Source organism: Podarcis melisellensis (assembly GCF_964234715.1).
Source record: "Podarcis melisellensis genome assembly, chromosome: 6".
NCBI lineage: Eukaryota > Metazoa > Chordata > Lepidosauria > Squamata > Lacertidae > Podarcis > Podarcis melisellensis.
Window position 1 is genome coordinate 17562505 of NC_138538.1, and position 27644 is coordinate 17590148.

The 27644-nt window shown below is 45.3% G+C and overlaps 1 protein-coding gene across 5 annotated transcripts; it reads left to right on the forward strand.

Annotated features, from left to right (window-relative positions):
• Positions 1-1384: 1384 nt before the first annotated feature.
• On the forward strand, positions 1385-25700 carry SALL4 (spalt like transcription factor 4). 5 transcript variants are annotated; one of them, XM_081916692.1, is made up of 4 exons: positions 1385-1553; positions 15117-17666; positions 20977-21275; positions 23143-25700. In XM_081916692.1, the coding sequence occupies exons 1-4, from the start codon at positions 1481-1483 to the stop codon at positions 23578-23580; spliced, it is 3360 nt and encodes a 1119-aa protein (XP_081772818.1). In that variant the 5' UTR covers positions 1385-1480; the 3' UTR covers positions 23581-25700. The 5 variants fall into 5 exon arrangements, with proteins under 5 accessions (XP_081772818.1, XP_081772822.1, XP_081772819.1 ...); XM_081916696.1 differs by lacking the exon at positions 1385-1553 and adding an exon at positions 1760-1817; XM_081916693.1 differs by lacking the exon at positions 1385-1553 and adding an exon at positions 2122-2159.
• Positions 25701-27644: the final 1944 nt, after the last annotated feature.

Genomic DNA, 27644 nt, shown 5'->3' on the forward strand with positions numbered 1-27644 from the left:
CATTATCTATCTACCATTTACAGTTTCTGTGTTTTCCTCTCCTCAGACTCCACTAGTTCTGTCACTCCATCGTTTCCATTTGCTCAAGGCCACAGAGTGAATCCATGGAACAAATGGGATATGAACTCAAATCCAAAGTTCATTGATCAGCAAGTATCTCCTCAAGGTGGATAGACGGGACACAATGTATAATAAAAATTAAGGCTTGACCTCTACCATAACAGGGCTGTTGTAAGGATGGTGTCTATGAAACATCTTGGGGCACTCAAAAGAAATATGTACATTATTATTGGTCTTTGCTTATTCTCTGTGAGGTTATAACCAGCTGACAGTACTCCCCTGTTCCACAAAAACTGTTTTGGGTCAAAATGCCACATTATTTACTGCTTTTTAGGCTCTACAAAGTAACTTCCAACAATTCTGAAATCAAAGGTAGCATACCTGCCCCTTACTGTACACTGGTCTTAAAACTGGAGTATTAACATGAGAGTATCAGGTTCACACAGAAGCATGGTTTCAAGTTCTTTCAAGTTTCCCCACAACATTGATGGCAAGAGGAATAACAACCCCAAACCCCTTGCTCCTTCCCCATATAAAATCCACCTCCATTAATTCCAGATGATCCTTTATCCTCCTTAAAATAAGTGGGATTTCCTTCCGAGGAGACATGTATGCGATTATGCTTACGATCCTTCCCTGGAAGTAAAGTTGCAGTTTTGCGCGCAACTCACGCTGCTAGCCAGGCCCCCCCCCCCGGACTCAGCGGACCTGACTTCCGAGTAAACGCGCATGTCTCAACATTGAGATCAGCGAAAGGATCAATCTGCGTGCGAGGATGTTTCCTTCTGTGCCGGAAGGAGCACTTCTCTTTGATTTAATGCGTGGGAGATGGACTAATTAAATCCCTCCTCCGCTTGATGGTGTTTTTCGGGATTCTGAACCAAAGTGGGGGAAACCCTAACTTTTAAAACAGGCAATTAAAAGGAGAGAGAGAGCGCAGAGGTATTGTTCTCTTCCGATTCCAGCCTTGGAGGAGCCTGGTTGGTTGTTTGTTTACTTGCAAAGATGGATTCGGGACACTCCGTGCGCCTCTTCGCTCCCCTTAAGGGACATCCGATCCAATCAGGCGCTCGCAAGCGCTACGCCAAAGCCCCTCTGCGCGCCTTGCGCTCCCGGACTCAGCGCGCACGCTTCCATCACATGGGCGAGCCCAGCGGCCGGCCCGAGACTACAACGCCCGGCGTCCCCTTCTTCGCCCTGATCAATGGACCTTATTTGAATAATCTGTGAGCTCTTGGACTCAGGCCAATCAGCTGTCAGGGACCCATGATAAATCGCAATGCATTATTGATAATCATAATTACTCTGACATGCGCATTCCGGTCCAGGGGAGTAATTTCCCAACTCTAGGAATTTGTTGTGAAGAAGAAGAAGAAGAAGAAAATAATTGCTACTATTTTGCTCCCGATGCGTGTGCACCATGTCGAGGCGCAAGCAGGCGAAGCCCCAGCACATCCATTCGGACGAGCAGCAAGCCCCGCGCGCAGCAAATGGTAAGGGCGACACCGCCGGAGCTGGCGGGTCAGTCGCTAACTTTAATTGATGGGCAAAAGAAATCGACGAGGGAATCGGATCTGCGGGGGAGGGGACGGGGGGTGGGAAGAGAGAAAGAGAGGTCGCTTTTGTGCCAGGGGGTCTTTCTCCCAACGTTGCGCGCTGGGGGTTGCTGGTTCGCGATCCTTGGGTGCTCCTTTCGGAATCTGGACCACTTTTATCCCACCTTTATTTCTCACGACGGCAGGAACGGATCGGATAATGTGCGTGCTCGTGTTATTATTATTATTATTATTATTAATTTTAGTATTCTAGGTTGGGACCCGTTCTCTCTCTTCCTCCTCCTCCCACCCCCCAAAAAAAAATCAGTGTTGGACCTGGCTTCTGATCACTTTAGCTTTGGGGAGGATGAACTCTCAATGCACATATTTTTATTTAAAAAGACAACAACTCAGGCTTTTGTAGTGTGTGGGACTTCACCACCCCGCACCAGGGGGGAGGAAAGTTTCTATGGTGGTTCTAAGATCTCTTTAGCATCAACACCCCACCCCACTCCATTGTGTGGGACAATCTTGTCCTTAAATCCCAATGGATGTCGCTGGAAGGTAACTCATTTTTCCTCCTCCTCCCCCCCTCCAGGAAATATTTCTGGGAGGGATGGGGCATAGGCCAGAGCAACACCTTTTGTAATGCAAGGCTGGCTGGCAAGGGGGGGGTTGAATATTTCCCCCCACCCTTCCATCTCTTTCCTTATTTGGATGGGTCTCTTCCTCTCTCCTCTCCTGCGCACCCAAAACTTTGGGACGATCTTGGTGTTGGGGTCGGAGGGAGGAGAGCGAGCGAGAGATCGCAATCACTCGGGACCTTTTGTAGCCTGACCTCCAGCCATCTTTGATTTCCGACTTCCTAAAATAACTCCGGTGAGCTAATATGGTGTGTTGGGGGTGGGGGGTGAGCAAAAAGGGAGAGATCTTTTTAACAATCTCCCAGAACTCGTGGGCGCCTCGTCTCTCATTTCTACTACTTCTTCTTCCCCTTTTTCCTTCTCTTCTATCCCCGGTGCTTCGTGACTTCCCCCCCCTTTATAGAAAAAAAGAAATTTGCTGGCTTTTACCTCTCCGGATCTCCTTGATCAAGGGAGGGGCTGCGGAGCAAAGGGGATGTTGGCAGAACTCGCTCGAAGGCGAAGCGGAGGGCTTTAAATTCCTGGGTGGTGCGAGGAGTTGAGACCGGGATGGGAGTTTTGGGGAGCCTCGCCGGTAGCAAGGCGGACGTAGAAAGCTTGATTTCGACTCCCTTTTATTAATTAAAGAACACGAATCGGAGGATGAGTGCAATAAAACATTGAAAGGGGGGTATTAAGATTGGTTTATCGATGCAAACCCGAACCTTTGCAATTCAAGTGGGGGAGCAGTCGAGCCTTTCGGGAATAAAATTAGTTTTCACAATGACTTAGATGAAATCCAGTTCCATAACTTGCAGATTTGTTTTAAAGCTGTTGTTCAGGGGCGAATGGAAACATTGGGATGCAATCTTGAAAGTGCATATTGTGTCTTTTTTTGGAAAGGTGAGGGGGAACTCATTCAAAAGAACCCCCTCTCGGGAAAACTCCCCCCCCCCCCATGGATGGAAATAGTCGATAACAATGTATATTTGCGGGGGGAGGGGACGGTCCTCTTCGCGACCCGCAGGAGGTGTGGGGGGGCTTTTCTCCCGCGGTCCTCCGCCTCTTTTCTTTCGAGCCCAAATGTGCGATTGTTGAGTCCGGTTAATGGTGATTTAAGAAAACGGCAAGCTGGCCAGAAGGCAATAAATCCCATGTTTAATGCATGACTGTTTTTCCTTTGTGCATGTGCTTAGGATGGAGCGGGGCGGGGCGGCCACTGGAGGTGATGTTTCTTCCGTGTAAATCTCTGCCCGCAGCTGGGGAATCACCTCCGGGGGGCTCCCTTAAAACAAAAGGGTTAATGACGCCCTCGGAGTGGCGCGCTCCGGGAAGGCGGGGCGGGGAAGAAGAAACAAGAGGGTTATCGGGGAATTATGCTTCGAGGAGCCCCTCTGCCGCTGCAGGCACCTGGATTGCAAATAATACTCTTTTTTTTTAGTGCAAAACGTCGATCAAGTAATACTTAACTTTGCACCAACGAAGCCTTCAGCATTACTGGATCCCGATACTGCAGAGCTCTGTAACTGGGGGGGGGGGGATAATGGCAGGGCGGAAGAGGATAAGGAGAAGCCCCGCGTGTCACTAGCGCGCGAGTGCGTTATCCGTAGTAAAAACACTCTTTAACTCGCGCGGAATTGTTTGAAGGTAACTTCTGGCGAGGGCGCGCGGGAGGTTGCGTGGGAGAGTTGCTCTCTAGCGCCACCCAGGGGGCTCTGCCGGAGATGCGCCGCCGGTATTGGAAAAAACGCATTTTCTCTTTATAGGATCTTTCGGTTTTTAGTTGGGCGCTCGACCCGCTGAAATGAGATGCACACATGGCTAACCTTTCGGTCCTATCAGTGGGTAAAACTTAGCAGGTCACAATAATCCTATATTATTTCCCTTTTGCTGCTATTGATGGCTCTTAGAGGCTAAGTTAAATCTGCACGAGCGACTTGCCTCCTAAAGCGGTTTCGGGATGCCCTCTCTGGAACTGAGAATGTGTCCGTGGTGCCCTTGGGGCGAAGTGAGGCGGGCCTTAGTCTTCCTGGTGCCTGGATTGAGAGATTTGTCCTCTTTTTTCCCTGTCCCATAAAGCAAACTAGAAAGAGCTGTGTGGAACCCGCTCTGTGCTAAGTCACTTATTCATTTCTTTTGTTTCAGAAGAGTAGCTATTCTTGGCCTTTTTTTGCTGCAAGTGTGATAATAGAATTGGAAGGGGACACCCCAGGGTCATCTAGTCCAACCCCCTGCAATGCAGGAATCTCAGCTACTTTAAAAGAATGTGGACTTTGATAGCGAAGCTACTGAGTTCATTGGATGCTTTTGCATTGGTGAAACAGGCTGTGGTCCTTTAAAGTGCCAAGGAATGCTTTTTTGTCTTCTGTTGTCCAAAAAACCCCAACAAGTGCCGCTTTCCTGGAAAGAAACCACAAAGGTTTTGCAACAAATGTCAGGTATAGAAGAGCGTCTGCCTTGCATGTACATAGGGATGAAAGTCAAGAACCCTGCCTGAAACTTTGAACAGTTGCTTCCAGTCTGTGGACAACATTGAGCTAGTGATGTGACAAGTAGAAGGTAGCTTTTTGTGTTCTCTAAACGCATTGTTAGTTGCAGAGGGAGAGGGGTTGGGTATTAGGAATGAGGGGAGAGGGAAATGAAACCCAAGAAGGAATATTGTTGCTTGGTACCAAAGTGCAGCCTGCCCTCCTGTATTTAGCTGCAGAACAGCCCTGTGAGGTAGGACAGGCATGGTTTGCCCAAGACCCTCCCACTGAGCTGTGTAGCTGAGTAGGGGTTTGGATCTGTGCGTCCTCACATTTAAACTTGCACTCTCTACAAAACAGCGTGGAGGGTGTAGAAGCTTTCTCAGACAAAGAAGAAATGTGATGAAGATCTTCACTTTCCTTTCATATTGTTAGGTAGAACTTTATTTTCCTGGAAGTTCATTTAATAATAGAAAAGAGAGAGTAGCAGAAAGTGTTGGTGGGTGTCTGAAAACAGTTTCTCTCACTTCCCTGCATGGATTGTGTGTTTAAAATCACGGCAAGAACTTGAATATGCCCATATTGTGCTCTTTTAAATATGGAAAGAGTAAAATTTGATCAGAAAATTCCTTCAAGGTTTCCTGCATATGCATAGCAAGGAGGCACAATTAAGCACAACACTTCTATCCTTGGGCTTGGGGGGGGGGATAAATGCAGACACAAAAATTGTGAAGCAATCTGAGAACCATCTCAGTGAAGTGTGTGTGTATGTGTGTTTGCAGTTGTGTGGGGTGGGGTTGGGAATGTTGCTGCTAACCTAGTGATCAATTAGCAGGTCAAAAAAATAGCAGGTGGGTCACTTGAGAACAATAATTGCATACTGAAAATTAGCATTTCCCCCCTTGCATTTTAGCTGCCTATTGTGTTTGATAACAGCCACAAGGCCAAATTCTTTCTTTCTTTTTAATGCTGTGTAGAATGTAGAACTTTTTCTAACACTTAGGAAAATTCCAGACCTGCAACTTGTGCACAGTTTCACCAAAAAAAGAAGAAGTAATTACTGCTCACTAGTGTGGTGAAACATTGCACTTTCTTGCTATGGCAGCCATAACTCTTTAGACATGTGAATTGAATATCAAGAAATTCAACAAGAAATAAGTTTTGCTTTTTAAAAAGGACCAACTTGCATAAAGGGAAAGGGTTAAGCAAAATAAATACATTCTGATAAAATGAGCTCTCTTTAAACTTGCGTTGATGATAGATGTGGTGTTTATAGGAGCGTCTTGAGTTTATTTTCAACGTGATAAACTGAGAGAGTCCCAACTAAGATGTAATTTCCCCTCTGTGTTCTTTGCCTGGGAGAGATGAAATTGTTTTTAAAGGAAGCAATAGGAGAATACCTGATTGGCAGGGCTGCTGGAGGCGCCAAGCATGGGGTACTGTGCATGATGCCTTGTTCTTCGTTTTCTTCCTCATATTTCCCCCCCCCCCCCCCCGGAAAAAAAATGCCAGTGGAACACTATATTGGTTGTAGTGATTCAGGTCTTTTCTGCGAAACGCGGCAGCTTGTGACGTTTTGACAGAGCTGCTGCTCTAACCTTTGCCTCCTCCTGCCTGCTGTGGGTGGTAAGTTGATGTCAAGCTTACAATTAGGACTCTCATGCAATTGACCCTGGCAGCGGGGCTTTCGGCTGTTTAGCTTCGCCTTAAACACTGCGCTAGTGTTAAGTGTGGTTTGGAGCTGCCTTGTTTATAGTTGAGGGGTCTTGCTGGTGGAAGTAATTGAGTGCGGAAGAAGAAGTGGTCCTTGGCTAAGGTAGAAGTAAGATTTTGTTCTCACCCCCTTCCCTTTCTCTTCTGGGATATATGGGAGGTGGGGGTGTCTCTGTGCCCCTTCAATACTGGGAGGGGGCATCATTGGTAGTGGTGGAGGGGGCAGAAATTCAGTAGCTGTTTATTTCTCACTGATCTTTCAATGCAAATCTGGGTTAGATCGTAAAATAAAATAACCACTTTATGGCTCTTACAATATTTTGCATAGGCAGATGTAGTGCTATTTAGCAAATGCTTCGGGCAAAAATGCAGGATTGGCCAATAATACTGGGATGGGCAAAGTATTTCTGGTTTGTGCATAGATAACACATCAGTTGCGATTCTCTTTTTGTGAAATGCCACCCCTTTTGTTCTGCCTGTTGTTGTTTTAAAGACAGTTCACTCTGACTATGAAAGCATACAGGTGTATTTAATATGAGCCAACACAAAAATTAACCCATTTCTGCAGAACAAAGCTATCTTCACTATAATAAATGCCTTTCTCTGGCCTCCTTTTTAATCTCCATGTTAATAGCATTGGAACAGATGTCCAGTTAAGGCTTTCATTTTAAGCCCAGCAGGTAACTAAGGACACTTCTTAAAAGAAGCTTGTCAGCAATCAGTAGCCTTAAAATTTTTTTTTTAATCCCCTTTAAAGTTACCTCACATGGTAATGTGAAATTAAAAATAGATAAAGGTAAATCACCCCTGGACAGTGGACAATATAGAATCCTATTTCAAGGCTGTGTAATAAAGAGCCAATGTACCATTGAAACCTTTGTTTTTTCTTTATAAGTAAACATATTTGGAATCGCACCTGACAACTCTTTGTGTTTTCAGAACAAAACTGCATTTAATTTGTTGCTGTTGTTACAGTTCGAACACAAAAAGGTTCTCCATGGGACCACCTGCGTAACTGAGTAGTATTGACCTAACTCTAATAATATCTGTGTTGTTGTCTTCAGTCATGCTTGGAATATTGGGAATGTTTTACAGCAGTCCACCTCTCTGCCCCCAAAATACTCAGATCCATGTTATATTAATGGAACTCAAGTTGAAATGTCCGACAAAAGAAATTATTCAGAACGGTTGCCAGTGGTACTGGCAATGATCTGAATGAGCAGGATAAGTGTAAACTTTAAGAGACTTCAACATTAGCCCAATCAAGATCAACAAAACCTTTTAGAAAAGAATTTTGGAACGGGAGGATTCTCAAAACAGCCCGGTAAAAAACTGCATGCATTGGACATGGACCGTTGACTTTATGTGGAGGGGGGAATGAACAGTGAGGGGGGAATGAAATGGAGTATTTTTGAGGTTGCAGACCCTACTCACTGCCATTTCTGATAAGCACCGAGTAATTGACTATATGGAGAGGGAGAGAGAAAGGGAAGCAGTCTTAAGTGTGTGTGTACAAATGATTTAGAAAGGACACAGCCAACCAAACTGAAGTATTTTGAAAAGGAAATAATTCCTACTGAAATAAATGACTCCCAATCATGCATGATCCAGCCAAAAATAAGAGCTATCTGTCTTACAATAAGGTGACATATTTGGGAATTGCTGTTTGTAACTCAGTGGGCAACTTTTAAAGGCAAGGTGTGTTAGTGTGTGTTTTAAATCTAATCTGTGTACAGAGGTATGGTCAGGGAAATACTTTGAAGTATGGTAAATCTTCACTCATTTGATAATTGCAGGAGATTTTAAATGATATTATCTACTCCACAGACTTGGGCTTTAATTGTGAGGTCTGAATTACTGCATCAGGCCTTATTTTAACATGTTCACATCAGCACGTTAGGACTTACTTTCCATCCATTGTACTCTGAATAATCTAAACGTGCAGTCCTGTTCTGGAGGTTTGGCAGATGTAGGGCTTTCGGATTTTGTGGAAGCCCTACCATGCCAAGAACAGCTAACACCAGCAGAACAGCTAAAATGAGTTATAGTAATTGGGTGGGACTTTGGTGACACAAGGCATGAGCACACTTAGACCGGATCCTAGCCCTCCTGACCCCAGTTGAAGAAGGTGCAACTTTACACCTGTGGCATTGGAGCAGACACAATGTGGCACCTTTTGTGGGTTGTGTGAGGGTGATGCTCAAGGCATGTCTCCATCATCACTGAGTTTGCTGGCTTCCTCCATTTGTGGGAGGCATGTGGCCATTGGTTCTCACTAGAATTGTTTCCAGGGTCAATGGCAGCATGTCTGCTGTTTTCTCCTTGGCTGGCCCCTGATTGATTGTTGTTAGCAGAGTTTTCCAGGCCAACGTTTTTGTATTTTGTACAGTGGACCCTCTGGATATGAACTTAATTCGTCCCGGGGGGTCCGTACCTACCCCAAAAAGTCTGTATCCGGAGGTGCTGCTTCTGTGCACGTGCGTGGCGTGATGGAGCACTTCTGCACATAGACACTTCTGGTTTGCTGCATTCGTAACTCAAAATTATATTACCTGAAGGTAACGTAAACCAAGTTACCACTGTACTTGGGTTTTTTTTTCTCCCTGGCTGAACATGCACTAGAGGCTGTTCCACCAACATAGCAGTGCCTTAATGCAAGTACAGTGGTACCTCGGTTGAAGAACAGTCTGGTTTACGAATGATTCGGTTTACGAACTCTGCACCTCTTTCTAAGAATGGAATCCAAAAGGTGGAAGGACACTGGTGGTGGGAGGCCTCATTAGGGAAAGCCTGCCTTGGTTTAAGAATGGTTTTGCTTTAGGAACCGACTTCCAGAAAGGGTTAAGTTAGTAAACCAAGGTACCACTGTACAGAGTTGTTTCATAAATTTCCCTGCTGGGAGTACTGCATTCCAGGTCTTCTTTTGGAGAGAGGAAAACAGAACCTGTCTTCTGCAAGGACTGGATATGGGATTAAAAATTCTTAGTTTGAGGCATAGATATATACAGTGGTATCTCGGGTTACATACGCTTAAGGTTACAGACTCCGCTAACCCAGAAATAATGCTTCAGGTTAAGAACTTTGCTTCAGGGTGAGAACAGAAATCATGCTCTGGCGGCATGATGGCAGCAGGAGGCCCCATTAGCTAAAGTGGTGCTTCAGGTTAAGAACAGTTTCAGGTTAAGAACAGACCTCCGGAACGAAATAAGTACTTAACCCAAGGTACCACTGTGTGTGTTTTTAGCTATAACCTCCCAAATTGGAGGTGGGGATGGGCCTAGCATGTGCTACTTTTCTTTTTCGTTCAGATACACAGGACACCTTAACTGTATATTCACATTTCTATAAAGAATCTTGCACTGTTAGAGTAGCCGTGTTTAAGTACCTGCTCTTCAATCTGGTGACAAATCAGCCAAACTACACAACTTCCAAAGTACAGGTAGTGTTTAGTGGCCTGGGTTTTTTGGCCACCAAGAATGGGTGGTAGGCTATTGTGATCTGTGGACTTCTGCGAAGTGGTCTCCAGCTGCTCTAAGATACCCTTTCTTTGCAGAGAAGTAAGACCTCTCTCAAGGGATGCGGGTGGCACTGTGGGTTAAACCACAGAGCCTAGGACTTGCTGATCAGAAGGTCAGCGGTTCATCGGTCCCTGCTCCTGCCAACCTAGCAGTTTGAAAGCACGTCAAAGTGCAAGTAGATAAATAGGTACCGCTCCAGCGGGAAGGTAAACGGCGTTTCCATGCGCTGCTCTGGTTCGCCAGAAGCGGCTTAGTCATGCTGGCCACATGACTCGGAAGCTGTACACCAGCTCCCTCGGCCAGTACAGCGAGAGGAGCGCCGCAACCCCAGAGTCAGCCACGACTGGACCTAATAGTCAGGGGTCCCTTTACCTTTACCTAAGACCTCTCTCAAGCCAACAGTTTTGCTGAACAGTTGCAAAGGTGAAGGGGAGAAGGGTCAGTGGGGGAGTGGTACTGGAGGTCCCAGGAACAGTGGGAGAGTGCTATGGCTATGACCTTCTTCTGGGCTTCCAAAATGTCTCTGTTTAGCCACCATAGAAAATAGGATGCTGGCTGGAAGATATGTCTTGACAGGCTTCCAGGTCTTATGATCGCTTGTGTTTCAGGAGCAGGTGTGAGAATTGAAAAGTAACTCTGAAAGTGGTGTTGAATTTGCATGGGGGAATGTGCATGCCAGATCTTCTGTTCTCATCAGCTTTTGTCCATTGAACTGGATTTCTAAAAATTAAAACCAGGGTGGATAAAAATCAATGGTTTTTTTAAAATAAATACATAAAAATCAGATTTTTTAAATTTAAATTGGATTTTTAAAATAAAATGCTTTTAGAGGAAAAATCTTTCTAAAGACAGTCTTCTATTTATGTTACATTATAGTCCAAAGGCTATTCATCAGGAAATAAGGATTTGTTTTAAGTTTTTCATGTGTGCTAAAACTCAGTCTCCTGGTTTGTTTGGGGTTTTTTTATTAAAAAAAGTTTAACCATCAGTTAACAAACATGGATACATACGCTATAATATTATTGTTTTAGTTAAATAAATTGTTGACATTGTTATTAAGGAAATTATTTTTCTCCTTCCAATAAAGTACAGCGGAAAAGTTGTCCAAATATAAACAGTTAACTTATTAAACCTCACAATAATTTCATAATTATCTGTCTATATATTTCTAATAGTATAACCAAAGCTGTAATTTTTGATATAACTGTAAAAACTACTCTCAAAATTTATTACAGCAGTACCTCGGTTTAAGCACAGTCCTGTTTACGAACCATTCGGTTTACAAACTCTGGAAAACAGGAAGCAGTGTCCCGGTTTGCAAACCTTACCTCAGTCTAAGAACAGAATTCAAGAGCTGGTAGTGGACCGGCAGTGGGAGGCCTCAGTAGGGAAAATGCGCCTCAGTTTAAGAACGGTTAAGATTAAGAACGGACTTCCAGAACGGATTAAGTTCGTAAACTGAGGTACCACTGTACTGTATTAAAATTATACCAGCAAGAATGAATCTTTCTGTAAAAAAATGATTTAAATCAAGTCTTACTGACTAGTGATTTAAATCAAATCCACCCTGGTTAAAACAAGTCCAGCATAAGCTATGATGCAAAAAGTCAGATGGACAGGGCAATAGCACTGGATTTGGTGAAAATGGCCATACTTTGCCTATTATAACCTAGTGGGCCAAGCTCCAAAGCATGGTGGGCTCCAGTTGGTCCATACTGGCCAGAAGCTCTCCATCTCTGGATATCTACACTTGTGGTGAAAATTTCCTTTTAAAAAAGCAACCAAATGTTTACAAGGCATCATATTCTGATATTTTCTCAAGCATGAGCTCTGTCGTAAGACATTTATTTTTGAAGGAAGATCTTCAGACCCAGGCTCTGGTCCCAGATCATATTCCTCTGTGGGTGTTTAGTGGTGGTAGTTCAAAGAAATGTTTTTCAAAAACTGCTTTTTCCACCACTGTGTGGGAACCCATTTTTGTGTGTGTGTTTGTTTGTTAATGCATGAACTTCCTGTTGAACATTTTCCACCTCATTTTCCATAAAATACCGTATTGATATAAATGATTCCATTCCTGCACATAATTTTGAAGACAGTGAATGTGCTTTTTGGGCAACATGTTTGTGACGGTGCACCCACCTTTCACTTGTTTTTGCCTTCAGTGCTTAAAATACCACCTCCATTTTAAACAAACAAACAAAAACCCACCTCTGGTTTTTGCTTCCTGTTCCTCATAAATCTGTTCTGTTGACTACTGTTGTGGGATATTTTAAAACCTAATTAATATCTGCAATGGAGGCTTATGTAGACTTTGCTTGGCTGGCTTTTGGCTACTATTTAGGGAAAGATCCTGAGACTTCTGCTTTGTGTCACCCTTGCCTAGATGTTGATGGGAACCCAGCAAAACACCCAAGGCAATATATTTCATTATTGAGTGAAGAGTAAACATTTGGGGAAAGCAAGTGAAGAAATTGGTGATGTCATTAGAGGAAAGGAAAAGGGTATAAGGGAGGGGACTTCACCTCATCGGAATTTGCTTTTAAGGGATAGGTAGGTGAATGGGTGGTCACACAGCTAAGGTAAGAATGAAGTCAACTGTGATCTGGACAGGGAGGTTGAAGCCAGTGTGATGTAGTGGTTAGAAACTTGGACTAGGGCTGAGGAGACTCGAGTTCAAATCACTACTCTGCCATGAGTGTCATTGAGTGACCTTAGACCAGTGATCAGCAAACTTTTTCAGCAGGGGGGCTAGTTCAATGTCCCTCAGACCTTGTTGGAGGCTGGACTATATTTTGAAAAAAAATAATGAACGAATTCCTATGCCCCACAAATAACCCAGAGATGCATTTTAAATAAAAGGACACATTCTACTCATGTAAAAACACACTGATTCCCAGACTGTTCGCGGTCCAGATTGAGAAGGTGATTGGGCCACATCTGGCCCCCGGGCCTTAGTTTGCCTACCCATGCCTCTCTATTTCCAACCTTACTTTACAATGTGGTTGTGGTGACCCATTCTGGAGGGGATGACACCATCCTGCACTGTCCAGAGGCAGGATAGAAATGGAGTGAGTGGGAATGGATAAATGTCTCTTGCCAGGGGAATAATGTGCAGGTGCTGTTAGGTCTGCATGCATATGCCCTTATAACTGTATGGAAAGAACAAACGGAATTGCTATATTTGTGGGTGTGGGGCTTTGGGGGGGGATGCATTTTTGTGCATATTACTAGGCCTGTGAGCTGCATTGCAAAATTCAGAGAAGAATGAACTTCAAAGGATAGCTCTGTTTTGGTTCTTGGATTGCTTTGGAAAGTGCAAAGTGGATAGTGCAAACTGCTTGCCTTCAAATGCAGATTGAATCTAATTTCTCCCCAGCCCTAGCTGAGAGTGAGTACATAATACATCTTAAACAGGATGAAAAGTGCTGATCCCTTTCAGCTCACTAGGGTGGGGTGAAGGGAAGGAATTGTTCTCCTCCCCTCATACTGGTGGGCATTAAAAAAAAAATCAGACTCTGTACTTCCAAAAAAACTCCAGTTGTCTTGTCATATTCTGATGCTGTACAAAGTTTCGAATTAGCCCTATGCATAATGACCTAATGATTTTAACTTTTAATGCAGGGAATCCATTGCAAGAGCCCTTTTCAGCCATTCTCTGTGTATTAATTGAATGTTGTACAGTACTGAAGAAGAAATGCTGTGTCCACAGCAGCAATTTCTGCTTCGACTCTGCATGTGTTTCTTGAGAAAGACCTGAACCTGAGCCCTTGAGATAAACATCTGCCCTCCTACAGTCTTTCCCCTCCATAATGGAGTGACTTTTTTTTTTGTAATTTCAGGGAGTTTACAAAATCTCTTTTGTTGATGGTGTAAACACCCAGGATCTCCACATGGGGGAGCATCTATAAGAAAAACTAACTTGAGGAAATTTGCCGTATAATCCCATCATGTTGGCTATTACTTTTAAAAAAAAAGAGTTGGTATGGTCCTCCTTTCTGTATATAAGGTGGCACAGAGATGAGGCATCTCATTCTTGCACTTGCAGGTATATGTGAATGTCCAGCTTGGCTGTGTTTGTGGGTGCATTGGACTCCTTAAGGGATAAGTGTGCTTCCCTGATGTACGTCATCCCTGTTCAGAGACCTTTTGCAGGAATCAAATCTTTACGGGATCAGGCTGTAGCCCAAATAGCGTCCAACCCCATGCAGATAGGAAGCCTGTGAGGCATGAGTTAAATAAAGCCACACTGCCATAGGTGGTTTGAGGGGGGGGGGCTCAGTGGTGGTGGCTGATGGGACTAATCAGGTGTAAGGCATCAAGGTGAACAGTGGGTAGAGCCAATGACTGGTGGAGCCAACTAATTCTAGTTTTGCCCCCCCCCCCACCTAGAATCATAGTTTGAAGTGACACCGAGACTCAATAATAATAATAATAATAATTATACTCTACCCATCTGGCTGGGTTTCCCCAGCCACTCTGGGTGGCTTCCAACAAAATATTAAAATACAATAGTCTGTTAAACATTAAAAGCTTTCCTAAACAGGGCTGCCTTCAGATGTCTTCTAAATGCAGGAATCTTTTGCCCAATGTGGGGCTCAAACGCACGACCCCAAGATCAAGAGTCTCATGCTCTGCTGACTGAGCTATCGCAGCAGAGTGGGGAGGAGGCTGACAGGTTGTGAATAAGGAGGCAGGCAAGTGAGAACAGACTGCGATTGATGGGGGCAGCGCCCCATTCACCTGAGCGAACCAGCCTCCACTGATGGAGTATGTGTGTGTTGCTGTCAAGGCACTTTGAGTTCCCTCATACTTTGAGCTGACCCTGTATTGCACACCTGGACTTCTTTAGCCTACCTGTTCTGTTCATGTTGTAGACCTTTGAATCTGGTATTGGAAGGCAATTTGCATGTATAGTGTATTCTGTCACTGCATAGCTAATAAGAAATGCTTTAAACTGGGGTGGTAGGGAGCTTAGCACCCGGATTGCTTTGACACGTGGCAGAAATGGGAACTGGATTTGGGTAAAAGGGATTGAAAATCCTCCTTGATTGCACCTTGCATTTCCAATGTGCAAATGTCTTGGTCTACTAGCCGCCTTTTCCCAGCAGAGACATCTGATTGTGCTTTTGTTCCTGTAAAAGAACCTTGCTCTGAGACCCCTTCTCTCTCTCTCTCTTTCTTTCTGATGTCTCTTTCTAGGGAGTCCACAAGACGTCCCAGGTGACAGAGGGGGCGAAATGAGTTCCAAAAGGTGCCGGACGGAGGAGACCAACATCTGCGAGAAATGCTGTGCAGAGTTCTTTGAGCTTTCCAAATTCCTCGAGCATAAGAAAAATTGCACTAAGACTCCACCTGTCCTAATCATGAACGACGGCGAGGTCACGGTGCCCCTGGAAGACTTCCCTGACAGCTCCTCGGGGAGTTTCCCCAGCAATCAGATGGACGGTCAGACGGCCAAAGGGAGCCCTGCCAAGAGTCACTCTGCTTCTGCAGAGAAGAGAGGAGAGAAGGTCGGCGCTGAACCGGAGGGAGGGATGTATCTCAAAACAGAGCCCCCTGTCGCTCCTGCGGCTCATGAGTTGAGCTATATGCCCAAACCTAAAGTACCAAACACTAACGTGACTTTGCAGTCCATACGTGGCACTAAAGTGGCTGTCAACCAATGTACCTCGGAGACTGTGTCTCCATCCGTGGCTGGCCTCAACGCCATCCCCATGATCCTTGAGCAGCTCGTGTGCTTACAGCAGCAGCAGCTCCAACAGATCCAGCTGACGGAGCAGATCCGGATCCAGATTGCCATGATGGCCCCCCAGATCCTGCATCCTTCAATAGCTGCTGCCGACCCGCTCAAAGCTTTGGGAGCCCACATGTCCCAACAACTGTCAGCTGCCGTGGCATTAATCGGACAGAAAGCTGGGAACCAAAGCCTATCCCTGGAATCCTTGAAGCAAGGCAAACTACCTCATTCGAGTGCCAGCATGCCGGCCGCTGTCTCTATGGCCGGCGGGCTGACGCCAGCGGCCATCTCCTTGAAGCCCGACGCAATCAGAGGCCTGTCGGGCGCCATCTCCCGCTTCCCCAACCCTTTGCTACCTCAATCGTCCAGCTCGGTCATCTTCCAAAACCCGCTTTCGGCCATTTCCCCAGCAGCGGTCGACCCCTCGAAGAAGGCGAAAGGGAAGCTGGCCACCCTCAACCTGCCCGAAAACAAACCAAGCCTGGAAGAGCCTTCCTCCTTCTTCAAACACAAGTGCAAGTTCTGTGGCAAAGTCTTTGGCAACGACAGCGCCCTGCAGATCCACCTCCGTTCGCATACGGGCGAAAGACCCTACAAGTGCAACATCTGTGGCAATCGCTTTACGACCAAAGGCAACCTTAAAGTGCATTTCCAGCGGCATAAAGACAAATATCCCCAAATAAAAATGAATCCTTACCCGGTACCGGAACACCTGGACAACATGCCCACCAGCAGCGGCATACCCTATGGGATGTCTGTCCCGCTGGATGAATCCAACCTTATTGTAGACACCAAGCCCACCTTGACTGCACTGCCTACCTCTGTAGGTGCCAGCTTACCTCCACACGCTTCCAACTTGGCAAGCAGCAAGGATTCTTTTGCCGGTGTGCTTCTGAGTGACATGCAGCCCAGGCCTTCTCCGGAAAGCGAAGGTGGGTCTTCATCGGGTACGGCGAGTCACGAGTCGGGAGTCGAGCAGAACAGGAGTTCCCCGCAGGCCGGCTGCAGCGCAAGTGTGTTTCATGTGGGCAGAGCTGGTGAGCAAGGCTCCGAAACGACAAAGCTTCAGCAGCTGGTGGAGAACATTGACAAATCCGCGTCGGACCCCAACGAGTGCCTGATCTGCCACCGAGTCCTCAGCTGCCAGAGCTCCCTCAAGATGCATTACCGCACTCACACGGGCGAGCGGCCCTTCAAGTGCAAGATCTGTGGCCGCGCCTTCTCTACCAAAGGCAACCTCAAGACGCATTATGGAGTGCACCGCGCAAATACCCCCTTGAAGATGCAGCACTCCTGCCCCATCTGCCAGAAGAAGTTTACCAATGCCGTGGTGCTGCAGCAACATATCCGGATGCACATGGGCGGACAAATCCCCAATAGCCCAGTCCCAGAAAACACGCGGGACAACACTGAGGTGGAGGCTACTGTAGCTGAGAACAACGGAGACCCGTGTTGCCTGGAGGATAATGTGGAAGCCATGGATACAGAAGGAGATCTGGAGTCACGGGATGGCCTAAGCCACTCTTCCAAGCCACTTGCCCCATGTGGTACTCCAGGCGAGCCTACGAGTTCTGTTTTCTCCAGCATTTCAGCTCTGGAAAGCCAAATGAAGATGGTGAACTCCACCTTGTCATTGCAGCGCCAAAGCAGCCAGAAATGCAGCGATAATGGCTCAGGAGAGAGCGATGGCATGACCAATGACTCTTCCTCAGTAATGGGTGATGCAGACTATCAGAATGGCAGCCGCAGTCCTGTTGCCTCTGATTCAGCTTCTTTCCCAGCATTGTCTCCAGCCAACAGCCAAGCAGAGAGCCCCACATCCAAGTCTCCAGACTTTAACACCCAAGAGGACAGTGCAGCGGGAAGTAAGGCTGAGGGTCCCGAAACCCACACCACGGGTCCTGAAATCCGTCCCGTGGAAAGGGATAGCGCTTTGGATCTAACTTATGGCAGTATTGGTCGAAAGATTATCAAAGAGGAACCTGGGCTGCTCTTCCCAAATGGAGAATATGGTGAGTCACCCTCTTTCTTTCTTTCTTTCTTTCTTTCTTTCTTTCTTTCTTTCTTTCTTTCTTTCTTTCTTCCCCATTACAGTTACTGTTACATCTATGGGTGTGTGTTTTGGCTTCACAGCTTGCTGACTGTGCCTGGCTAGCAAGTCTCTTGGACCAGGTATGGAGAAGCAGTGGCATTCCAGATGTTGATGGACTACATTTCCCATCAGCCCTGACCACTGGCTGTATTGGCTGGGGCTGATGGGAGTTGGATTTCGACCATGTCTGGTGTGCCAGAGGTTCTCCAACAATGTGCTACAGAAAGGGAGCACCCAGCCTGGGAGACTCCCAGGTTGGAGAAATGCTACATCTGCTCTCTTTGTGGAATTGGTATTGGTCTTTCTCTGAATCTAAAGCTAAGCAACATGATGGGAGGCTTGAGAACAATCTGATGTCCTTTTGCCAGGCTTCTGCTTCCTCACCATCTGTCTGCCCAGTTTGTCCCAAATTCCCAGTGTCTGTAAAGCATCAAACCTAAATGTAATCAAAAAGACATGCACATCTAATGACACAACCCAAGATACTTAAACTAGTTTCCTTGAGACAGGAGCAGTTGGGTGGTTTATTTTCTTTTTCTCCCTTTAAAGAGTGCTAGGGATACATGAAGGTGTCTGATTGAAGAGCCACAGTACTCTCATTGATGGGAGAAAGGAAAAGTTTGGTTTCTTGTTTCTGCCAGAGCCCCAGTTGCTTAAAATGGCTTGACTGTATGGCTAAAGCAATGGCTTAAGAAGTAATGTGAAACTTCTGTGTTGCCTGCCCTACCCCCTCAGGAGGTGCATATTTCATAGAATCCTAGCATTGTAGAGTTGGAAGGGACCCAAGGGTCATCTAGTCCAACCCCCTGCAATGCAGGAATCTCAACTAAAGCATCCATGACAGGTAGCCATCCAACCTCTGCTTACATCCAACCATACACCTTCAGGGGTCTTTCTCTTCGCACGAGTAACCTTTTCAATTAAAATAGTCTCATAATTTTCTGTTGAATTTGCTGTTGTTGTTCATTTACAAAGCTCCAAATTAATTTCTCATTCATTTGGGAGGAAATGTAAGATAAATTTTCAGCACAGCACTAATTTGAGATCATCCCTGTCATGCCACAAGGTCGTATATACAGATGATCTCGGTGGCTGCTTTGATTGGCTGTTGAATCTTCTCTTACGTGAGATGCTCCCAATCAAGGATGATCCCTGTGTTATATCTTAACAGTGCAACAGCTGTCACCAAGTCGCTGGCCTTTGGGTGGCATTTGTGCCATGCAGATAAGCTAGGAATGATTTCCTTCGCTGTTGTTGCCCCTCCCTCCCTCCACCAGGGCCAGCAGTAGCACAGAAAGTTCCCCATAAAGCAGCCATGTGGAATTAATCTTCCTGTGTTACTGGTGCTGTGTGGGACTGGAAACAACTTGCTGCAAAGGCAATAATGTCAAAGAGCCGTACCTCATTAGACACCCAGGCGATGCTAAAAGCTGAAAGATTGAAGGCAGGCAAAAGCAATGACTTCTTTGCACAGTTGAATTCCCTTCCACAAGAGGTAGTGCTGGCCACCAATGTGGATGGCTTTAAAAGAGGATGGGACACGGGTGACGCTGTGGGTTAAACCACAGAGCCTAAGACTTGCTGATCAGAAGGTCGGCGGTTCGAATCCCCGTGACGGGGTGAGCTCCCGTTGCTCGGTCCCTGCTCCTGCCAACCTAGCAGTTCGAAAGCACATCAAAGTGCAAGCAGATAAATAGGTACCGCTCCGGCGGGAAGGTAAATAGCATTTCCGTGCACTGCTCTGGTTCGCCAGAAGCGGCTTAGTCCTGCTGGCCACATGACCCGGAAGCTGTACGCCAGCTCCCTCGGCCAGTAAAGCGAGATGAGCACCGCAACCCCAGAGTCTGTCACGACTGGACCTAATGGTCAGAGGTCCCTTTACCTTTACTATATATAGAGAGAGAGGGAGGATTAGATGAATTCATGGAGGAAGGCCATCTCCTATCTCCATTGCTGGGAATATCCGTAGGGCAGGTTGCTGTAGTGCTTACTTCCTGTTTGCAGATTTCCCACGGGCACCTGGTTGGCCACTGTGAGAATAGGCTACTGAACTATTGATTCTTCAATCTGTTGTAGCAGTTGCCTCTTCTATGTCTTGCCAGAAGCATTGTAAAACCATCTCCATTATGGGTGGGTCTAAAAGAGTTGGGAGTTAATGCCTAATACAACAAAGCTATTATAACATCAAACTTTCGACATACGTCTTCTTTTCATCAATTTTTTTTAAACATCACTGAAAAGTACTGCAAACTTAGAAAAAGACGTCAAAACCTGTGCTTAGCGAATACAAATTTGGCAAAATTTGTATGACACTTAATTGTCATTAAAGCCTCCTTTGTTACCCACCCAAAAGCAGAGGGTCTCCCCCCCCCCCCGTAGGTCTGGAGACAGGCATCCATTTTAAAGGATGACATTTGGCATTGGGCAAGCAGATTTGCCCTGCCATTCCTGCACCCCTGAAGCCCACATGCTCCTCATGATCTGCTCCAGAAGGTCCCCTAATCCTCCAGAGCAGATTTTGGGGTGCCTGTGGAGCTGAAGGGTAGGGGGTCCATCTAGTGCAAGCTCCTGTGACCAACTGGATGGATGCACAGGGGAAGCTCGCAAGCTGGATTTGAACCCCAAATGCTCTATTTCCTCCTGAAGTTTCCAGCGTCTGATACTGCGGGCTCCCTCTCATGAATGGGGACAAAACATAACCACTAGGGTTAGTTGCCTCTGATAGCTTTATCCAGCATTAATTTTTCTAACCTGCTTTTAAAGTCATCCAAGTTGCTGGTCGTCACTGCCTCTTGTGGGAGAGAGTTCCATAGTCCTAACTTCGTGCTGTGAGAATAAGTCCTTTTTCTTGTCTGTCCTGAATCTGAGCCCCATGGCATGAGTGGTAGTCTGTTTGGCTGGTGGACAGACCCTAGAATTCTATCCAAAGAGAGGTTTCCAGGTACACATTATTATTTTTTGTCCTGCTCTTGTAAAACAAGCCTCTCAGCAGAATGCATATACCGACGGCAACCAGCTATCCTATTTACAAATGACCTTGTGCTTTTGTGCATCTGTCTCCAACCTAAGCATATGATCATATGGTGATTTGTTCACATTTGCTCAGCTGGATTTTGTGTGTGTGTGTGTGTTTAAAAAAAGTCACTAGGTCCTTTAGAAACATTGAATCAGGCTCATCGCATTTAAGGTACCAATGCGTTCTCTGTCCCCCTTTTGAAATTATTCTGCAGGTCGAAACAGCATCCACCCTGCTTTTGTCAGAGCGCCGCCAAGTCTTATAAAAATGGAAGTTCCTAGCGATCGCTCCATTACCACGGCCCATTTTATTGGCCCCCATGTGTTGTCGTCCTCTGGGCCTCTGCTGGTGCCGCCTCCTCGCCGGACTGCGAAGCAACATATCTGCACTACGTGTGGCAAGAACTTCTCTTCGGCAAGCGCCCTCCAGATTCACGAGCGGACTCACACGGGCGAAAAGCCCTTTGCCTGCACCATCTGTGGAAGGGCTTTCACCACGAAAGGGAACCTCAAGGTGAGCCGAGGAGGGAAAGCACTGATTTGTATTCAGGCGCAGAAAAAATTAAGTATTGATCCCTCGCTTTTCTTTCTCCAACCAAAACGGGACTGCTAGTGGTTGCTGTGGGAAAGCCAGAACAGCAGCAAACTTCTGAAGCTGGAACTGGTACTGTGGTCAAATGTGCCACCTGTCTCCTCCTCCCCGGGACCTTCCAAATGTTCTTGAGCCAAAACTCTTTTTTAAAAAAATAATAATATTTATTACTTTTAAACCTTACAAAAAAGAAAAAAGGAAATAAAAAATAAAAGAAATAAACAATACAATACAATATATAAACAATACACAACACAACATTAACACAATAAACTAAACAAGACAGAGCAAAAACAATTTAAAACACACATCATACCATTTCAGTACCCTATCTTTCATTCCCTTGTTTCAACGACCTCCTCTCACCTCCCTTTTTGTATTCCACTTCTATTAATTGTTTCAGCAATTCTTTTCCATCTTTCTCTATTTTCTGTCATATAATTATCTTAACATATTTTAACCTTATTTTCCGTTAATACTATAATAATTATTTGTGCTTAATTCCTTATAACATTTCTACTAAAGCCATATAACTTCATTCCAACATTTTTCTAACACTCATTAATTTTACAATATTTCTATAAATAGTCTTTAAGCTTTTTCCAATCTTCTTCCACCGTCTCTTCTCCCTGGTCTCGGATTCTGCCAGTCATTTCCGCCAATTCCATGTAGTCCATCAACCTGGTAATCTCCAAATGTTCTTGAGCCAAAACTCTCATCATCCCTGACCCACTGGCCATGCTGGCTGGGCCCGAGGGGAGTTGTAGTTCAGCAACATCTAGAGCAGTGTTTCCCAACCTTGTGCCTCCAGCTGTTTTTGAACTACAACTCCCATCATCCCTGCCTAGCAAGACCAGTGGCAAGGGATGATGGGAATTGTAGTCCAAAAACAGCTGGAGGCACAAGGTTGGGAAACACTGATCTAGAGAACTACAGGTTCCTCTGCCCTACTTTAATTAAGAGTCCAACATGAGTCCTTCTGTTGGGGTGGGGAGATGGGCCCACCACCAACAAGTCCACATGTGACAATTGTGGCAACTTAGTTGTGTGGCAATTTATAGTCAATTGTGGATGTTCCTGTTGCATTAGTTATCAGTTGTTATTTTAATGGTGCGCTTTAATTAATTTGTGATTAATTTAAATTTAATTGTGGTTTATCTTGCTGAGAAGAGGGGCTCAGGTGGACTTTGCGTGAATACCTTTGCAATCCTCCTTTTAAATGCATTGACTGAGTCGGAGCAGAGCCAGTGGCTGCAGCCCCTCTTCTCTCCATGTCATGAATTTAACTTTGACGTAGAGGACACATTAAAAGGGCTTGTCTTTATGTTGTAAAATGCCTCTTGCAGAGCTTCCTAAAGCCCACATGAGTCTTAACTTCATTGACGTTCAGAAGGTTCCTGCTGCTTTAGCTCTTGCTGGGAAAACCCAGCACGGAGAATGTACCATGTTTATGGGGGTAGGGAATTTCCTCTTGCCATCTGTCCCCTTCCCTTTTAATCGCTTGCCTCTTTAATCTCTTGCATCTGTGTAGCATCGTCATTCCAGGGAGCACAGGGCAAAGTGCTTGGGGTTATTGCACTTTTCACTACTAACACACCCGTGAAAGTAGCTTGAGCGAGAGATGGACTTTGCCCAAGTCACAGTTCCGTGGCTGTGGTTTGAAACTCTTTCACAATGTAAATGCTTTACCCATAGCTCTCATTTGCTTCTTGCCAATGGATTTGTTAGAAGTGGAAACACCATTTTGATATTTTCCCCTCTCTTCACCCTCCTTCCTGTCTCTGTTAAGGTTCACGTTGGAACTCACATGTGGAACAACTCCCCCAGACGTGGAAGAAGACTGTCCATTGACAACCCCATAGCTCTCCTTGGAAACGATCCCAAGAAGGTATCAGAGATGTTTCCCAAGGAGGTTGTTCCTGCCTCGGTCAGCCTCGATCCCTCAGCATGGAACCAGTACGCTGCAGTCCTCAGCAACGGCTTAGCCATGAAAGCCAACGAGATCTCTGTCATCCAGAGCGGCGGTATACCTTCTCTTCCAACCACAATTGGGGGAGGTCCGGCAATCAACATAGCAATGAATTCCGCCACAGTCTCCAAGATGGATGGTTCCCAGTCTACGACTGGTTCAGAGATCGAGAAGCCCAGCAGCACCGGGTCCACAGACACTGTGCCAAAACGCCAATTCCCTCACTTTATGGAGGAAAACAAAATTGCTGTCAATTGAAAGCCCAGAAAACTTGAGAGGAAGCAGAATGGATTTTTTTAAAGGAATCACTATAGAAACATATATATATTATATTTTTAAAAGATTACACCTCAAGTATCCTTATTTTCCTATCAATGTGCAAATGAGTCTATGGTTGTCTTTGTAAAGAGTTGCCCAGAGTACAATCATGCTGGTTTTGTTTTGTTTTGTTTTTTTGGGAGGAGAGTCTATTTAGGGCTCTCCTCTTTTTCCTTTTCTTTTTTTGGAAAGATGCGGGTCTTGCAAAGTAGTTCTTACATGGATGACTTTAATGTGTAAAACGTTGCCCGTTTTACAATGTGAAAATCCAAAACTGATGAACATATATACCTCTTTTTTGTTACGTTGTTACGGCTTAGAAATCAATTGTGGCTTTGAGAAGAGCAGGGTCAAATCAGTTGGCCATTCAGAGAGGGACACAGGGAGTTTGGCACTCCTGGAATTCACGACTGATATGTGGAAAGTAATTATGCGGGTAAATATCCAAGAATGCCACCCTTTTAGGATAGTACCTTTTGTGTGTTTGTGTGTGGTTTGTTTTTAAATGTGGTTTTGAATGTAATATTACTATAATGCCTACTGGACATGCAGATCCATGTCTCAGAAGAATGTGTTGTTGGATATGAAAATACATTTTTAAACTGGCACTGTCTGTTTAATCCACGATAAACCTTAATTACCTTGTACTGATGACTGCTGCTTATTTAAAAAACTACATGAACGCATGCACGCCATCAAGATCACTGTGCCAAAATCCTGATTTTGCAGTGCATTGCTGTTCCACACCCACTGCCACCCCCAAATATGCCACATTGCAGGGAGGAAGTTGGGAGAGACTCACTGAATGAGCAGGAAGGTAAAAGCTTTGTATATACTGTCGAAAGGGAATTTGGATCCTTTGGGGAGGCTGAGTTTGGAATGTTCTGCTGGGAATCTCAAGGGACTGCATTTTGGAAACAGTTCACGTAGCATGAGGAAACCTTTCGCCTGTTCATGTATATTTGACTTTCTTGGGAAATGTCTGTATCAAGATTCTGTATTTAAAATGAAGTAAGGGGGTGAGGGGTGTTCTAATTTGCTAAGACACTTCCAATTCAGAAATTCAGGGTGCAAACCACCCAGAAGTTTTATCTGTATGGACTTCCTGTGTTCCTGTGGTGCATTTGGAGTTTGTACAGGAGAAATCTAGGGTTGCTTGCAGGGGCGGACAGCTTCCTTTTTGACTTTGTGTATTTGCATTTTTTGGGGGAGGGGAAAACAACCCTTCTCCCCCCCCCAAAAAAAACCCCTGATGGCATTTGTGTTTGTATGAAGGTTACTGGGATGGCCCTGTGGATTCTAAGTTATCTACCTCATTATTATTATATTATTATGTTGTTGTTCTTTTTGTAGTGCTGAGTGTCTATTTTTCTATCAAATAACCACTGTATTAAACTTGAGATCCAAGCAGAGGCTACTGTGCACTATTTGAACCAAAATATGATATGCTGGTAAAAATGTCTGATGATGTCATGGTGTGTGTGAGGTTTGTTTGTCTGTTTGTTTGGGGGCTTTCCCCTCATAGCCCCTCCCTTGATCGCTTCTGCATAATCTCTCTTTGTGGATGTGAAACTACATTGGAAAATAAGAGCTTAGCATTTGGTATTAAAATGACTTGGAATAAACATGGCTTCTCCCCCACCCCCCGAATTCAAGGGTCCAGCTGTGCTCATGTGGAAGGCTCATGAAACAATGTGGATTCAGTAATAATAATAATAATGAAAAAATACACTTTACTTGCACCATGTTGTTGCACCTGAACTATATTGTGTGTGTTTCTCCTCTCAGTTTTTTGTTGTTGTTGCTTAGGATCAGTTTTTTTGCCAAGTTGTGCCTTTCCTGCTGGACTTCGTAAAGAACACAACCCTGTTTACACTGTAAAATGGATCTTGTTACATTGAACATGCCAAAGGTTCATCCCAATCATCAGATGTCTCTTCTGAGTTGCGAATGTATGGACTTTTAAGGAAATACTGTGTAGCTTTTTTAAAAAAGAAAACTTATCTACTGAAACGTTTCTGTTGATGTTATGAAAATAAAATTGGGATGACTTTTTCACACTTAATGCATCTAACTTTCATTTTTGTGACGTTTATACAGCTCTTTCAGTGTAACAAGTTGCTCCATAACCAATGCTCAATGTATTTTATGCTTTAAACAAAAAGAAAATCTGCACACAGGCTATTCAGATTCTGGAAATTGTATAAATTCTGCCAAACGGGGTACCCCCCCCCTTTTCAAAAGTTTGCAATACAGTATTACCTTGGATCCTGAATGCCTTGTGAGTCAAATGTTTTGGCTCCCAAATGCTGCAAACCCGGAAGTGAGTGTTCCCGTTTGCGAACGTTCTTTGGAACCCAAACACCCTCCGCAGCTTCCATTGCTTCCGATTGGCTGCAGGAGCTTCCTGCAGCCAATCGGAAGCCGCGCCTTGGTTTCTGAACATTTTGGAAGTCGAAGGGACTTCTGGAACAGATTCCTTTCAACTTCCAAGGTACCACTGTACATCCCCTTGGTATGAGTACCAATGGTACTTTCCAGCTTTGCTAGTTGGGGAAGAAGCAAAGCTACCAGAGTGCTATACTGAACCAGGTGTAGAAAATCTGTGGCTCTCCAGTTATCGCTAGGCTCAAACTCACAGCAGCCACAGTCAGCATGGTCAATAGCAAGGGATGATAGGAGTTGCCACAGGTTAGCTGCTCCTGCCCTAAACCATTGAAAACCTTACTGACCTCCCAGCATAGGAGATTTCAGGAAGCAGGAAACTGAATTGTGAACCATTACCACTGTGCTTTTCTGATTTGAGGGATGCTCAGGCATGGCACCTCAATAAGGCTACTGCAACCTTAAACTGTCCCAAGAGTAAAATTGCACTATTCCAAGTTGGAGTTAACTCTTTATGAGGATTCAGTAGCACCTTAGGTAAAGGGACCCCTGAAGGGACTCCAGTTGTGATTGACTCGGGTTGCGGCGCTCGTCTCACTTTATTGGCCGAGGGAGCATGTGTACAGCTTCTGAGTCATGTGGCCAGCATGACTAAGCCGCTTCTGGCAAACCAGAGTAGTGCACGGAAATGCTGTTTACCTTCCTGCCGGAGCGGTACCTATTTATCTACTTTGACGTGCTTTTGAACTGCTAGGTTGGCAGGAGCAGGGACCGAGCAACGGGAGCTCACCCTGTCGCAGAGATTCAAACCGCTGAACTTCTGATTGGCAAGTCCTGAGCTCTGTGGTTTAACCCACAGTGTCACCCGTGTCCCTTAGAGACCCAACTACTGTATCTTTCACTCTATAAGACGCACCAGACCATAAGACGCACCTAGCTTTTGGTGGAGGAAAACAAGGGAAAAAAATATTGTGAATCCCAGAAGCCAGAACAGCAAGAGGGATCACTGTGCAGTGAAAGCAGCAATCCCTCTTGCTGTTCTGGCTTCTGGGATAGCTGCGCAGCCTGCATTCGCTCCATAAGACGCACACACATTTCCCCTTACTTTTTAGGAAGGAAAAAGTGAGTCTTATAGAGCAGAAAATACGGTAAGTTTGTTCTTGTTCTTTGTTCTTGGCTTTGGTGTGCATGCACACTTCTTCAGATACACTGAAATAGAAGTCACCCAAGCCATATACATAGTGGGAGGGTGGGGTGTGGTTTTTCTCAGGAGGGTAGTAGGAGATGGGCGATTGACTCAATGGGTATGGCAAATGAGGAAAAACACAATCTTAGAAGGCCTAATGAACACAGCAGCTCATTCCCAGTAGGTCTTGCCCTATGAATCTTGCTATCTTAAGTCACTTTTCCCAGGCAATTGGGAGACTGCCCCTGCGTGCAGCCTGCCACTGCTCCATCAATTTCAGCCCTCTTCTGGTTCAGGGAAACATGGGGAGGGAAACTGGTCACAGCAGGAGGGGTCGAGACCTGTAGCGCTCCACCAGCCAAACTAATATCTGTCTCCTGGCTGGCCTCTCCTTCCACTTGCCTGCTTCAGCTTCTACCTCTGTTTCTGGACT